This window comes from Arvicola amphibius, chromosome 6, assembly GCF_903992535.2.
Source record: "Arvicola amphibius chromosome 6, mArvAmp1.2, whole genome shotgun sequence".
NCBI lineage: Eukaryota > Metazoa > Chordata > Mammalia > Rodentia > Cricetidae > Arvicola > Arvicola amphibius.
In genome coordinates this window covers 36923739-36940264 of record NC_052052.2, presented here as the reverse complement: position 1 = coordinate 36940264, position 16526 = coordinate 36923739, and the positions used below count along the sequence as shown (strand labels likewise).

The window sequence follows — 16526 nt, the reverse complement described above, 5'->3', positions numbered from 1 at the left end:
CCTTCCTCAGAGGTCACCTTGAACAGTAGCAGGTTGGAAGGGGAGATGATGAACGTTGTGTGAGCTCTGAAGACTGTTAGGGTGCTGTTGAACATGGAGAGCGGGATGTCAAGAGAGTGAGTAGCCCAGAGTTCGGAAGAGTATGTCAGGCTAAAGGTCCTGATTTGGAAGTAATTATCCATGAGAGGGCTGATGTCACCTTGGGTGAAGGCAGAGAGAGAGAAGCACGTACGGGCAGAACTCTCCAGAACACCAGCTTTTAAGGGCACTGCTGAAGAGACAAACCATAAAAGGTGACTGGGAAAGAGCAGCCAGAGCTAGACTGAGAAGCAAGGGATAAGGGGGGGTCCTAGGAAACCACATGAGGAGAGAGGTCTGGGCACCACAGGTCTGGGCTGACTTTTGTTTCATTTAACTATGCAACAACTGCCTCTCCCCAGAGCTCATTGGTGAGACAGATGACAGGAAAGCTAAATATACATGCACAAGAGAAGATTTGCATGGAACGGTATTTTTGTACTTTTTTTGGTTTCTGAGTTTTACACTATAGAGGAAGGATCAGGCTTGTTTCGGGGGATCCCAGAAGTAGAATTGGGGACAGGGGCTGGAATTGAAGAACTCATTGTGAACAGTGGATTAGAAACGGAGGCAGAGGCATCATGGCCTCCAGCATGGGACTGAGTGCCTACCCCGTTGTAGGAGGTGGAAGCAAGTCAGGGCTGTTTGAGAAAGGAAGCTTGTCTTAGGGTACAGGAAGGTTAGGCAACCTGGAAGTCACATGCTTAGGTGCAGAGGAGGAAGTGTGAAAACTCAAGAGGACGGACTTTAAAGACAGTGCCGTTTCAAACGGTGACCGCTGCTTATTAGCTGTGTGACGGCAGAGAAACGCTCGGCTTCTCTGAGCATTAGGTGCTCGTCTGAAACTGTGTATTATCAAGCAAACGTGGGCAAGTCCCTTGCATACAGTACAGACTTCCTAATAGTGACAGCTATTAGGGGCTACCCATTGGTGGACTAACCACTGAAGAAGAGTCGGGTGAGTCACAGGCATGGCCCTTTGTGGAGAGGAGCAAATGCATGTTCAATGTAGGATGCAACTGTGTCTTAAGTCCTCCTGGGACTAGACCTAAGCACGGGGGACTCCCCGTTTTCCTGTGTCTTGCTGACCTGTGACTCTCCTGTGGGGCCATTCACTCATTACCTTAGCAACACTTCTGGTAAAACACGGAAGGACAGTTAGACAACAAAAAGAAGGGTGCCCTGCTGTGGAGTGGCAGAGGCAAGCAGGGGGAGCAGGCCCAAGGCCTGGCTCTCACAGGCTCGCTGGGTGACCCGGCAGGATGGCATTCCTGTTCGTGTCTGTGTCCCAGCTCTGTTCCAGGGACAGCAAGGAGGTGGGCATGCCAGCAAGGAGGCCTCCCACCCCTGCCTGGCAGTTTCTTCTCCCTGTAGGTACAAGGCCTCTGAAGAGCGTTTCTTCTAACAGCCCCACTCGGAGGAATCTTCGAGGTGATCTCTTGCCTGCCTGCCTGCCCTGTCAGATAAGAGAGTGACCTGGAACACTGAAGGACCTGTTGGGGGTTTCCAGTTCTGTCTTTGTGTTCCACTGGAAAGAAGTTAAGGGAGGCCAGGTCACCCAGCGAGCCTGTGAGAGCCAGGCCTTGGGCCAGCACCCCTGCTTGCCTCTGCCACTCCACAGCAGGGCACCCTTCTTTTTGTTGTCTTGGCTGGATAAAATCCTTGAAACTTGAGAATTCTATCTGCTTTGTGTTTTATAAAAATAAACACCATAGGCTGGAGAATGCAGCATGCTTGTCTCTCTGTGGCGTATCTGTTTTTAATGCAAACACAAGGCTTCACAGGATTTTCTTTTGTGAAGATGAAAAACTTGAAGCTTGCATATAGATATTTATAAAACAAGACAAAACCTTTGTAAAACATTTTGTGTTTAGCCCTCCGGAACTTAGCATTTTATTCTAACTGGCAGACTCACACCAAGCTCAGCTCTGGCTTTAGATTATTTTAATTATCCAGGATGATGCCATGTACAGTGGGAGGTAGGACAGCTTTGCTCCCCCTTAACCCGGAATCCTCAGATCTTTCAGGGGTCTGAAGACAGATTTGCCCCGGGTTTCCTATTCACCTGTCTGATACTTCAAGAACACCATTGGCTTTTTTCCTGTGCCACCATTTCTCCCCATGTTAATAACAAATAGCAAGTTTTGCTATATTCTTGAAGAACACATTTTAAAACTACACACACACACATATACGTGCACACACAGAGACAGAAAAAGAGTTAGGCAGCCTTAAATAAATTTTATAGTGCAGGGATTTATATAGTGTGCATCTCAGGCTGGGAACTCATCAGAGAAGTCTTGTAAAGTGTAGGCAGAGTCAGGAGAAAGACAAATACCTTGGAAGTTTTATCAGTATACTGCTATTGTCTATGTTCTTTCAGTTCAGTTCCTAAGGCTAATTTTTCTCTCATTTCAATAGCTACAACTAGGCGACAGGAACAGGGCCTGGATGTCAAACAGAGCGGAATGAAATCCTCCCTGTCTCTTGTGTCTTAGGAAAGCCACTTCGCCTCTTACACCTAGACTTCATACTTGAGTAACTTGCTGCAGGATTAGATGCACTGATGTGAAGGACCTGACACTAGACCTGGCACACAGTAGGTGCTTGGCACACAGTAGGTGCTTGTTCAGGATTTATGGAAAGTGTAAAGCCAGTTGCTGACACCATAGAAAATAGGGGAGGGTGGAGATGCTCAAGCTGACGGTCGTCTTCCTTGTCAGAGTCAGAGAAGCAGGAGAGTGAATGGTGTCTCCCCCGAGGATGCATACTTACTTCTATATACACCAAAACTAACTGTTTGCCTCTAAACTTGGTAAAATTGGAAAGGCAGGTTGGCTAGAGAGCCGTCTCTGTCTCTGTTCTTCCTGGTCAGCTCCTGTTTTCCGTGCGTGGTTTCCTGGAAGTCAAAGCCAGAATCATATTCCAAAGTCACATTAAAACGCTGCACGACAGATTTGCTGTCTACGGTAATCCACACCACCATTCACCTTCATTAATGTGACTGGTCAAGAGTTATAGCTTCTTGTCACCCCATGTTGGGGCTCATCCACATGTCCCATCCATCTTGCTTGGCACGGCCACATAAATCTTCCTGAACCATCTCTTTCATCATGCCTCAATCTGTGTCACATTCTTGCAGTGGCTCTCTTTGCCACAGGACCAGAAGCCAAACGCATAACCCACAAGCGTGGCCTAACAGCTGCTATTTATTGAATATCACGGGAAGGACCTTCACTTTGCCAGGGACTTTACATGCACCGTCTCCTTAGAAAGCAGTTTTCATCTGAGGCTTGGACCAGTCAAGGAGCTTGCCCAAGTTCCCTCGCATAGTTTGTAGCAAAGGCAGAATTCTGGCCCAGGCCCACCTGATTCAAATGCTAAAGCTGTTTTTTATTAGTTCACTGACTTCCCTCTCCCAACCATGCCTTCTGCTTCTGTGCTGACTCTGTGGAATCATCTATGGGTTAGATATGGCTAGCATAAGTCCACCTTCAACCCAGAAGTAGCATGAGGAAGGCTTGGAGAGCCTTTGGTGAGCCGGCACCTCTTGGGAAGTCAGGCTTTGCATTCTGGTTGTGTTTCTTGGCACATACCATACTGTGCTTGTAAGTACCTCTAACCCCAAAACCACCCTGCTTAGTATTTGGATACAGATGGGCTCAGTATGTGCTCACTGCCTAGAGAAAAGGATGAATGTAGGCTTCAGGTCTTCATAACCCTCATATCCAGGGAGCATGGATGGAAGAGGAAGCTAAAGAGAAGCAGGGCAGCCAGGTGCTGGTTGGCTTCCAGAGGAATGTCAAGATCCCCTTGGCCTGTAATTGAGGCAGCTAGGATCCAGCTCACTGTATGTGATTTAAAGTTTGCTTCTGTCCCTTTGGTGAACTCCTGTTACTTCAGAACTGTGTGGACTGCTCAGGCTGCTTTCCAAAGAACCCAGTCAAGGCCCCTGACCTGGATAACACTGGTTATATTGTACCATATTACTACAATGGCTGCTGCTTTCTGCAGACTCCTAAAGACGGGAAGCAGGAGTAGTGCAGCTTCCTTACCTGTATATCCATCACTTAGTCATTCATTCAACCATCCATTAGTTGAGCCATCATGGCTTCTGTGCGTTCTATGCATGTACTGGGAGATGATGCAATTTAGCTTGTGGGACAGAAGATCTTTATCACATTCTGGCTCTGCACCTTTGCTGCTAGGTGAGTTTAGGGAGAGGTTTTGTGTGAGATTCTTTTGTTTTCTTTTCTTTTAGAAAAGCAGAAGTAGTGAATAATGCTTATTTGCAGAGTTGCTGCTCAGTGTTGTCTGTATTGTTTGTAGTAGACATTCCACACCGAGTCTCATTTGGGAGTTCAAGCAAGTCTGAAACTTTCTATAGCCCAGGCTGGAACTGAACGGCAAGATCTTCCTGCCTTACCCTCCCAAAGTGCTGAGATTACCAATGTGTACCACCATGGCCAGTATCGCATTATTTTTTATTTTTAAAGCAATCTTATTTTACATACCAATCCCAGTTCCTTCCACATCCACTCCTCAGAGAGGGAGAGACTTCCTATGGGGAGTCCACAAAGTCTGTCACATCACTTGAGGCAGGACCAAGGCCCCTTCCTCTGTATCTAGGCTGAGCAAGGTAACCCTCCATGAATTGAAGTGTTTTATTTTTTTAAGTCAACACAAAATTCACCATTCTAATTATTGTTTAGTAGGTTTCTTTTCCTGTGTAAGAGACAGTTTTGCCTGCTATATGCATGTGCACCATGTGCCTGCAGGAGCCCGCAGAAGCCAGAAGAGGGCATCAGATCCCTTTGAACTGGAGTCACAGATAGTTGTGAGCTGCCACGTGGGTGCTTGGAGCCCAACCTGATCGTCTAGAAGAGCAGCCAGTGCTCTTGGCCAGAGACATTTCTCCAGCTCCTTTAAACTCCTTTTAAAGTATGTAAAATTCTCTATATAGTTCTTAAACATTTTCATAATCTTCCCAATCCCAAAATCATCATCATTCCTATTGGCCAGTTTCCCCCAATTTATTGTTTCTGAATTTTCCTATTCTGAATAATAATAATTATTATTACAATAATAGTAACAGGATTATAAAATACGTGACATTTGTGTCTGAGTCTTTAGCTTAGTTTAATATTTTAAAGACTCATCCTTATGTACCATCAACTAGTATGTCATTTCTTTTTATGGGGAATAGTAGTACTCTTTTGTAGGGGTATGCCATGCAAAATACATAAAACTTGATCCCTCCATAAGTTGATTGACATTTGTGTTGTTTTAGCTTTTTGGCTATTATGAATATTGTTTCTATGAATGCTGATGCACAAGTTTCTAGGTAGACCTGCATTTCTTCTCTTGAGTTGTATCTAGAAATGCAGTTGCTGGGTCATATGGAGATTCTGTGTTTAACTCTTCTAGCAACTGCTAAACTGTTTCGAAAGCTGCTGTCTCCTTTGTCAGTCTCACCGGTTTCTCCATATCATCCCTAACACTTGCTAACCCCCCCCCCACCTTTTTTTCTGTTTTTAGACATTCTCAGTATACAATGGAATATCACAATTTTGATTCACAGTCACCCAGTGACTTTGGTGCTGAGTATCCATTCATGTGTTACTGGCAGAGCCTGCATTTATTATCATTATCATTATTATTGTATTAAAAAATTATGTTTGATGAGTCTCTCTCATGTGGCCAGTTCTATCATATGGGGTTACTTAGGTACCAGAGAAGTTTCTAAGCAGGCAATTGGAGCATAGTAGGATAATAGAGTATAGTAAATACAGCATAGACAGTGTGGAATGAAACCTCAGAGGAGGAAGGAAGAGATGAATGCAGGCTGAACAGAGTTTGAGAAACACACAAGGAGAAGGAGGGCATGAAAGACCATGGAGCCTGTATGTGTCTAGGGGTGGGGCCTCCAGGCATTGCTGTCATCAAGTGAAGAGCACTTCTGTCTGTCACCCATCCCAAGCCAGGCAGTTAGGCAGGTCTCCAGCCCACAGGCAAGCCAGCCTCAGGCCACAACTAGCATAGGGTTCTGTGGTTTCAAGGTGTGCTCATCCAGCTGATTTGGTGTCCACCTGTGGTAAATTTTACAGCCTCATTAGAATAACAACAACAAAAATGACCAATAATGGGGAATTATTCACTTCAGTTCACAGATGAGGAAATGGGCTCAGAGAAGAAAAACAACTTATTTAAACTTGTTATACGCCAAAAAGATCTCTCTTGCTTGTAAAATGCTAGATTCAAGTTTGGCTGGAAATCTTGAATTATCTCCTCATGGGCTTTTATCTCATATCCCCATCCGATTGCCTGCACATCTGTTGCAAGGACCCAGCTTCAATTTTGCACAGTGTAATTCTCAAAAATATTGGCTGACTTATGGGAGGGAAACTTCTGGGCCTGAATTATACCAAAGGTTTTGTCCTATATGTTCATGCTATAACACTAACCTTTGGAACCTTGCGTAATAGTGAGCTTGCCAAGATGTAGACGAAGTCTCTTTTGTTCCTCCTTTGTCTGCCTGCACACTGCAGGGATGCATAGCCTTTCCTGAAGTAACCTAATTTCCCTCATTGTGTTTTGAAAGGGTTGAATGAGAGGATCTGAGAACCATTGCTCATCCAGTACCCAGATTTGTAAGCCTCAATGCCTGCCCGCTTCTGTACTAACTCAACAGTTAGTATATCGCATCAGTCTGAACCGCTGTTTCAGCTCTGGAAGGCAAAGCATAGTTTGCTAGTTCCCATTTGGTGGCGTCTCACATTTCACATTTGTCACACCGAAGACTGGATCAGAAAGAAGTCCTGTAGCACCCTCCCGTCTTGGGTCCTCCCTCCCTCCCTCCCTCCCTCCCTCCCCCCCTCCCTCCCTCCCTCCCTCCCTCCCTCCCTCCCTCCCTCCCTCTGTCCCTCCCATCTCTCCACTACTCCTCTCCCTCTCCTCTTCTCCCCTCCCTTTCTTCCTCCCCACTCCCCTGTGTGTATATGTGCACAAACACCCTATGCCAAGATAATTTCATCTGAAGCACTCTCTTGAGCTTTTACATTTCAGCAGGCTTGTTGCCTTAGAAAGATTCAGCATTGATTTGTAAAGGGAAGATATTGTTCTTTTAGAAATGCCCAGGTAGCCTCTACTGTTCATGCCTAACCCGCTGGATGGGTTTTATAGACACAAAGAGAACAAGAACAGGTCATTCTTGTGAAAGCAAGAGCCACAGATGAGTCCTCTACCCTAGCGGGAAGGGCCTTTCCCAGCAGGCGCTATTAACGTCTTTTTCCTGGGCTTTTCCTTTGTGCTTCAAATGCTGCCTGTCATTTCTTTCTTTCCTTAAATTTAATATTTATCCACTTTCTGCTTATGGGAATAAAGTGATTCAGGCACACTGGTAATAGGAAGCATAATATCCTGCTCCCGGAGTGCCCAGCGTACCAGGCACAGTTTGAAGAGTACTCTGAACCATTGTCATAGAGGACTGAGCTCAGCTAGCCTGGGTCTTTGCTCATCTCTTCCCCCTGTCTTGGAGAAACTGGGGCTTACTCAGAACTTTTTTGATGCAGGGGTCCCACCTCTGACCAGCTGAAGCTGGATTTGCGAAGACTGCATTTGAGTGCATTCCAGAATGGTTACTGGTTTATAAGCATTTTTCTCCGTTTTACTAGCAAGTTTTGAGGAGAAAAGCCTGACCTGGAAGAGACATGACAGCTTGTTTAACACTTGCACACATGCACACACACACACACACACACATACACACACACACACAGATCCCAGGAGATTGCATAGAGCCAGCTCCCGGCTACATGCCACATGCAGCATACTAGAGAATGGATCTAAGTGGGAACCTTTGGGGAGTGTAAGAAACAGGAATTTCCAGAGTCTCACTCCCATCCCAGACAACAAACTCTGTTACTACTAACGGCCATTTGCAGAGTAGGCCCAGATTTCTACCTCTACAACTTTCCCGTTTGAACTTCTAGCTTCCACTGTGACAGACAGATTAGTAAAGACCATTTTGAATCCTGCACGGGGAAAAAAACAATACTCTGTCATTCTGTGAGATTAGGTTAAACAGTGAGGAAATGAGGAGCAATAGCATGTCTGTATGAACTCTTGAGGACCTGTTATGAGTACACAGAAACACGGGACAAGACACCAGAGCCATTTCTCACTCCCAGATCTTCCTCACACTCACACTTTGGACCAGGCTCTGAAGAGAGAGCTGGAGCAGCCACTCACCAGGGCCCATTAGACTCCGCCTTCTCACATTGGTGCTGTCGGGAGGAAACAAACCTTCCTTTCCTCAGCCTGTCTATGCCCTTACAGTGTAGGCGTCACCTTAAGAAGGGCTGCCACTCCTCTTATGCCTCTTTATTACCAGGCCTCAGAAACCAAGTTTTCTTGAGGAGATACTTGGGCTATACCAAGTACGTCTTGAGTATCGAGAGATTCACGTGTCAGTTAAGTTCAGACCAGGAATCTTCGATGCTTTTCTATTGCTGTGACAAAACTACCATGACCAAGGCAATTTATAAGCTGAGAGCTTCAATTCTTTCTTTCACAGACAAGTTAACTGAGAATGCTACGGGTTTTTAAAACCTCAGATCCTGCCCCAGCTACGCACCTCTCCCTGCCAATCACACCTCCTAATCCTTCCTAAACAATTCTACCAACTGGAGACCGAGAATACAAGCATGAGCCTATGGGGGGCCATTCTTGTTCAAACCACCACGCCTGATGACAGTCTGGGGGCTGTTCCAGCTCCAGGATTCTTGAATTCCATAAAAGGCAACCTTTCAAATGGATATGCCAAAAACCCCTAGGCAGACTCCCTTGGGTGCTGTTTCAGTACTTTGTATGTTGTTGACTGTATACCCTAGATGCTGTACGCTGCCTTCAGAAGCTCCCTGTGCAGGTTACAGTAGGCCTGGGGTTTATCCACTTTTCCTTTTTAGCTGGTTTGGCCTCATTTATTTTCTAGAATTTGAAGTTTTAGACTTTTTGAGCATTTTGACTCATAATCAACCTTGTTCTCTTGGTATGCATTGTAGAAGACAAATCTGATCTTGAGAACAGTGTGATGCAGAAGAAAATAAAAATCCCCAAACTTTCTCTCAGTCACCTGGAAGACGATGGGGAGGTTAAAGACTACGGGGAAGAAGACCTACAGCTTAGACACATCAAGGTAACAAAATCTTTGCTTTTCTTGAATGTTCATGAGAGTGATGTCATACTTCTCAGAGCCAGAGAGTTCCAGTCTGGCCTCCTTCCCCATATAACTGTGCCCTGGCCATGGGCATTCTTTTGTTTGGGCTTTTTTGGGGGTGCAGATGGAGTTTGCTTGAGACAGCAATTGCATTTTCCCCAAGGCCTACTGTTCCAAGAGTTCTCATTTAGATTGTACCTCCAGGCACAGTCCTGCGACAGTGTATGCCGTGTCAAGACTGCTGGAGATATAGGACAGCATGCTCTTCCCTGGCACACAACGCCGGAGAGGTCGCTACTGACTCACATGGACACTAAGCGGCTGTTGGTCTGGGGTAGCAGTCTGGAACGAGTCGCTATTGCATTTGGTCCTGGGTAGCAGTTTAGAGCGAGTCACTGTCACATTGTTCCAAATTTCCGAGGGTGGACTTGCGGAAAGATATTAGTAAATTTCACAGAGGGCACTTACGGGATCCTGGGTTGGATGAAAAACTTTTCATGAGGTTGCGTTTCCTTGTTATGTGTCCCAGCTGGTCTCTCACTGTATGAAAACCAACAAACAAACAAAAACCCTGCTGGAAATCTTGTTCAGAGGTCTAGCTCTCTGCTGCCTTACCCTGTTCTGTGAGTATCCCAGAGAAAGGAAGAGGGAGGAAAAGAAAGGTAACTTCTGCTTTGTGATCTCATTTGGGACACAAGGTCAAGAACATTCCCAGAGTGTGGTCCAAAAGATGCAGCCAGTCCACTGCATGACATCCATTACTCCCCTGCTATGACATCCATTACTCCTCTGGCCCAGTGCTGGCCCCTGGGGTCATCAAGTATAGCCATGTGGTCCCTGTACCTCGGGTTCTCACAGTACCATGACGCAGACAGATGTTTAAGGTGGTCATTATAATTCTAGCAGGTACATTCATCTATTCATTATCTCAGCAAATAAAATGACCAAGAACATTGCAATGTTACTTAATCTTAAGTCGTGAGTTTACCTCATTATCATTCCTTTTAATTTCCTGAAACTGGAAAGCTGAGTCAGGCCTGGCCTGTCATGGCAAAGATGTGCAGAGTCTTGTGTACTCTCTGTCTGTACCCCTGGGAGAGCTCATGACCCTTCAACCTTAGGTGAAGACTCAATAACCATTCTGCTCTCCTGCAGCCCTCAGTGGGAGCTTTGTCCACTTGAACTGAACTTACCTCAGCCCCTTGGTGGCGGTGGACCATTCTCTTATGAATGAGTCTTCCTTGCCCTGTGCTGTCCTGCTGAGGGAGAAGCTGGCAGCTGTAAGAGAGAGACTCCATGCAGGGAGTTGGGCTCCAAATTCTGCTGACTCTGTAGCATGTAACTCCCATGCCACCCTGGGGATGATTCTTCCCCTCTTGGGAGCTTGGTTTGCTTACCTGCAACATGAAGAAAACTGAAAGCACCCCAGTGTTAGCGTTCTTTGAAGTTTTCAGTTGAGTAAACATTTGTTAGGCTCCTGCCAACTGCCAGTCCTGAGTGAGTAGGCAGTACAGAACCAGAGAAAACACGACATATGTACTGACCTAGATTCGAGTGGGTTTGGGTTTTGACGTCCTTCCAAACTGAAACAGTCTTAAAAAGGTTACAAGATAGAACTACTTGCATATGTATGTTCTTGAGTGGGATTCCTCTGAACTGACTCGGGCAGGCTCCTGAGCCTTTGGAAATCCACACCAGACACGCCCATCAAGTGACTGCCCAGGCACCATGGAGGCTAGGGAGGGCTGGGAAATTTAGAAGACTGTTCCAGATATGTGTGTCCAAGAGGCCAAGTGCTGGGAGGGAAATGGTGAAGTCTTAGCACGAGAAGAGTGACCTGGTTCTGCCACCCCCTGTTTGTTTGACATTTGGCAAGAGCTCTCCGAGCCTCTCTTTCCCCATTTGCAAAATGACTATGTCTGTAACAGGTTTCTCAACACACTGATGTTCTGTGGTTCTGTGATTCTAGGATTGTCTGGGGAAATATTGAGCTGCAGTCCAAGAAAGTCCCAGCTGCCCTTGCCTGAACTGATTCTCGTTGTCCTACACAGAGACCGGAGGGGCGGAAGCCTAGTGAAGCGGCCCACAAGAGTATCGAGGCAGTGGTGGCCCGGCTAGAGAAACAGAACGGCCTGAGCCTGGGTCACAGCACTTGTCCGGAAGAGGTCTTTGTGGAGGCCTCGCCGGGCACAGAGGACATGGACAGCCTGGAGGATGCCGTTGTGCCCCGGGCTCTGTATGAGGAGCTGCTGCGAAACTACCAGCAGCAGCAGGAGGAGATGCGCCACCTCCAGCAGGAGCTGGAGCGGACTCGGAGGCAGCTTGTGCAGCAGGCCAAGAAGCTCAAGGAGTACGGGGCCCTGGTGTCTGAAATGAAGGAGCTCAGAGACCTCAACAGGAGACTCCAAGATGTGCTACTCCTGCGGCTTGGCAGCGGTGAGTGCCCAGGCAGGCCACTTACCACTCTTCCCAGTGGGAGGGGCCTACTTCCTGCAGCTCCCCTTCCAGCAGGACAGAGGAGAGAAGCTGGCTAAGTGCCCTTTGAGGCTAGGGAAGGAGAGAGACTTGGCTCCACAGTCACCCCAAGGAGTCACTCTCCTCTGAATATACAGCCCTGGCCATTCTGTGAAAGTGGCTCAGAGAACAAGGGTAGACAGAGTGCTTGCTACTGCCCATCCAGCAAGAGGGTAGCACAGAGACTTGGGGTAGCCCTCCAAATAGACCTCAGACAGTAGAGAAAACTGGACGATAGCTGAAGCACACCCCGTTACTATGAGCCAGAGTGACAAAGGGGGAATCCCGCTACCATGACCCAAATGTTGAGAGCCTGAACAGGCCGTGTGTAAGGAGTTAAAGGGGAGAGACTCGAGAAAGTGCGTGGGTCTTGAAAGGTGGGCGCTGCATCCAGGCACCTGAGTATTCCAAGGACAGCACTCATGAGTATGGCAAACACACGGGGCACGTTAGGAAGGCTGCTGCAGACATGGAGGGCGGAAGGCAAGGACGCTGAAAACCACCGACTTGGGAAGTAGCAGGGCTTATTTCAGTAGGGATGGGAGGCATTAAATCGATTCTGAGGCCTGGAGGATGTGGCTCAGCAGCAGAGCACTCGGATGGTATGTGCAGAGCCCAGAGTTCACCCCACTACAAAGCAAAACAAACAAGAAAGCTCTGCGCATTGGAGGTATGGAGAGATTAGTATAAAGATACACAAAATTCCTCTGGTTTGCTCAGAGGAGAGCCACCCTGGCCTTTAGGTTTTTTCATCTGAAGTGGTGTGGAGGCTGGGATGAATGGATCCTAAAAGGCAAGAGACTGAGAAGACAGAAAACCTCCTGCAGAGTGGAGGAGCTAGCAGTGGGAGAGGTGGGGCCGGTCAGCCACCATGGCCTCTGCATCAGAGCGCTTTCCTCTAAGCGGGAGTAAACTAGGCAGAGACATGTGTCCGCAGCTTCCAAAGGTGCCTGAAGAAGGCAGGTCTCCATTATCTAGAGAGATGATACACACTGATGCGCAGGGTCCGCTCTGTACTCAGTGTGGACAGGCCTACTCCCACACTGTCCCTTTTCCATTTGCAGGTGCCTTGTGCTTCTTAAGTGTGCCTTCATGGTAATGTCTCAGTAGATCACCTTTTCCTGACCTTGACACGGAGGTGCACACTGGGTGGAGGTTACCAGAAACAAACCTCCGGCTCACACCGCCTCACCATAGTTAATGGGCTGGAAGCTCTGCCTTCACCTTGACTTTTTCGCAGCTCATAGGTTCACCGTGGCAGTAAAGATTACATGTTACTTTCAGGTCCTCCGCAAGTATCCATTACGGTAAAATCTCAGTGGGCCGTCATTGCTGTGAGAATTTAAGAAAGCAGTGTTGGTGCTATAGTGCAGGTGGACTCTGGGGCCACAATTCCATTTTCAGGGGGAAATGTGTTTCCCGACCTTCAGGTGGATGACTTTTACTCTGATTGTGCTGGGTCTTTTGTGAGCTTCTTCAGAAGGATGGGGAAGCACACCAAACAGCACACTTTCCACATCATTAGCTCAGCCCCTGGGGGAAGTTACCAGTTTTGCATGGTCCTGGACTGGGGGTTTGGACTCCAGAAACCGCCCTGTTCTTGGGCAGTAAGAAACCACGCTTGTGTAGGCAGGTTCATCCTAAGACACTTGGCAGTCAAGCCTAAAACCCTTGCTGCCTTGCCAGGATTGCTCTTCCTGCGGGACTTGTGTGTCATCATGATGGCCAGTGGCCGTCTCTTCTCTGATGTGCCACTGTTCCTGTCACCATGAGACAGACTCCAGCAGCAAGTATAGACGTAGCTTCCACCATGGCCACGTGCAGAGCCCTGTGCTCTCAGGATAACAGACTTCCTGAAAATAACACACATTCCTCCATCTAGGAACACGTAAACTGCACTCATTAACATGTGTTAATTGACACTAAGACAATCTATATGGTCTTTAATAATCAAAGGGTCTCTGCCTGAAAGGTTGTATTATTTTATGGGTGCCTACAGGCCTGGGTTCGAATTCTGACTTTCCTACCTTCTAACTCTGTCTTTGAAAAATTCTGTCCTTTCTTTCTTCTTTTCCTTTCTTTCTAACCTCTTTCCTCCTTTCCTGGTTCCCTTCACCAATACTTACTGGTCTTCTCCTATGTCAGGCATTGTGCCTAGTGGTGAGCAGCAGTCTCATATATTTGGAATATACATTCACATACACACACACATGCACACACACACATACAACACTCACATATAAAACACAGAAGCATGCACACACATGCATGCATCCATGTACATTTTGCTTTCTACTCTTGAAGATCTTATGCACAGAGGGCTGTGGACAGCAGAGATAAGACACTCGATTTTTGGAAGACTGATAAACCAGCCTGAAGGGAAAAAAGAATAGGCTTGAAAAGTGAGTTTCTATGCAGGCAGGTGTAATTGGGTAGGAAGAGTGAGGTGCAATCTAGTCAGCCAGCAACTCTCTGAACCTCAATATTATACCCCTTAAAATGGGTTCTTGTCAGCCCCCTCACAGCCTTGGGACGCACAGTGTCTGGTACTCTGTCGCTGCTCAGGTACTCCTAGTTACTCTCCTGCATCACTCGGAAGACAAGCCGAGATAGGGTCTGTTTGGGGTTTTAAAGCTGGCTCTGCCAGTCAGTAATTGGGCCTGTGACTTTAGGCAGGTTAGCCAATGTCTCTGCTTCTCATTATCTTTGACAGCAGAAGATAGGATGAGTTACAGTTGTCTGCTTATTTTTTCATTCGATTATTCAGTAACACCATCGGACATTTTCCAAGCCTACGGACATGGGAGATACAAAGAAGGCAAAAACATTGCTAGGTGGGCAGAGCGTGGGGTTAGGGGTAAATGTGTAAACTTCTAACTAAAATGCAGAGTATCCAGTAGTGGGGGAGGATCCGGCATTTTGAGACATCTTTCCTGCATTCCATAAATGCTACCCAGAACCAGGGCAGAGGAGAAGAGCGAGAAAGTGACAGACCCTGGAGGGGCCTCAGTTCTGCATGCCTTCTGAGGCCTGGCTTGGTGTCAGGCCTGGCTTTTGTCTTGCTCTTGGAGATCTGGCCTTCCTCCCCTAGGCTTCCAACTTGAGGTCCTTCGTCCACATTGGGTGCTGGATCATTTACACCCTGACAGGTAATTCAGAAACCAGATTGGCCGATAGGTCAGGAGATGTGTTTTAAGACACTTCTCCCCACCCGGGAGGATTACTGGTAATGTGGGGGGAGGCTGGGAAACAGAAACCTGACAGCTTCAGGCATGGGGCTCCGATTCCTTGACAGCCAGGAGTTGTGTACACACTGAAGGGGGCAGGGGACAGCAGGATGGCAGGACTGCTCTCAGCTGGGTGCCGCACTTCTTCGTTTCTATGTTCGTTCATTCATTCTTGTTTCATTCCTTCTCTGGGATGTGTCTGATGGGAAGGGCTCTCAACAGCGTGGAATTTTGGGCTGGGTAAGAGCTGACCGGAGGTGGGAGGTCGTCCTGCTTTGCTAATTAAGAAGCAAGGTCACACTGGCCCTTCACCCCCCACTGCTTTCTTTAGCACTCTTCTTTGTCACCAACAGGGGTGTGACTTGACCGTCCCTGATAAAGGGCCATTGGTTCCTTCTCTGTGATCTTAGCCTGGAAAACAACCCTTTTTGACAGGGCATAACCTCACACCCTCCCCCTAGATGGCCATTTATTCCAGTACTTGTACTGAACTGAGTAAGGGAACACTGTAAGAGTCTGGCTGTGTGTCCATCACAGTCAGTGTTCAGTAAACCGCAGTCTGACTGTCTTGGCTTCCCTTTCCTTTCCATCCCCTGAAGAATCAATGCTGAGGACTCTAAAAGCATAAGGACATCACTCTTACAAGGCACATACTGATTTATGGGATTATACATTCATTTATTCTTTTGTCTTCGACAAATGTTTATTGAGCTTGTACTTTGTGCCAAGATAGGGATGGATGTTAGAAACCTAGAGATGAAAGAGACCGTCATAAAAAGCACCTGCAAGCTAGTGGGTTAGTGTTTTCAAACTGGGGCATGGTGGCCTCCAGGATGGCTGAGGAGATAAGATGAAGCCGAGCCGGGGGATGCAGGGGACAAACAGCGCCAGGAGAGAGTGGAGCCAAGGAGGGTTTCAGCTGCTCCTCTGCCAGTCTTTGTTCTTAAACTTTCCAGTTACACTATTTTTATTCTCTCGAAAGGTGTGTGTGTGTGTTTGTATGTGTGTGTTGTGTGTGTGTGTGTGTGTGTGGTAAGCCCCAGGGATCAAACTCAGTTCATCACGCTTGGCACCAAGTACTTTTACCAGCTGAGGCCTCTCAGCAGTCCAGATTTCTGTACTTAATACACAGGGGAAACACAAGATTAGGCAGCTTCCTTAGTGTCGCCTGCTCCTTCTGGCGTGAACCAAATGGCCTAAGTTCAGACTCCCGAATGTGGAGGGGTGGACACACCCCGAGGAGGCACACAGCTGTCAGGGGGCCACAAACCTGAATACCTCCCACCAGACAGAGTAAAATTGGCGCGGCAATTGCAGGAGGGAGGCGGATAATGATTGTAGATTTTGTGTCTGTTTTGTCAAGGAATGTAGGCCCCGATGATGAGTTCTGACCAGCTGAGGGAGAGCTAATAAGAATAATAGCGGTAATTTGCATGTGTGTGGCACTTCACAGGTGTCAAAGCACCTCGACATTTTTATCTCCCTGGACT

The 16526-nt window shown here is 47.3% G+C and overlaps 2 protein-coding genes across 3 annotated transcripts in view; both read left to right on the top strand.

Annotated features, from left to right (window-relative positions):
* Positions 1-16526, top strand: part of Agbl4 (AGBL carboxypeptidase 4) — a 1010368-nt gene that overhangs the window by 787790 nt on the left and 206052 nt on the right. The gene's annotated exons all lie outside the window — the stretch shown is intronic.
* Bend5 (BEN domain containing 5) overlaps positions 1-16526 on the top strand; it is a 44469-nt gene that overhangs the window by 5833 nt on the left and 22110 nt on the right. The window contains exons 2-3 of one of the 2 annotated variants that reach the window (XM_038333741.1): positions 9141-9274; positions 11347-11731. In XM_038333741.1, the coding sequence (XP_038189669.1) occupies positions 9141-9274; positions 11347-11731 (519 nt within the window). Of the gene's footprint in view, positions 1-9140; positions 9275-11264; positions 11732-16526 lie in introns of those variants that run through there. The other variant, XM_042055253.1, reaches the window with a different exon arrangement.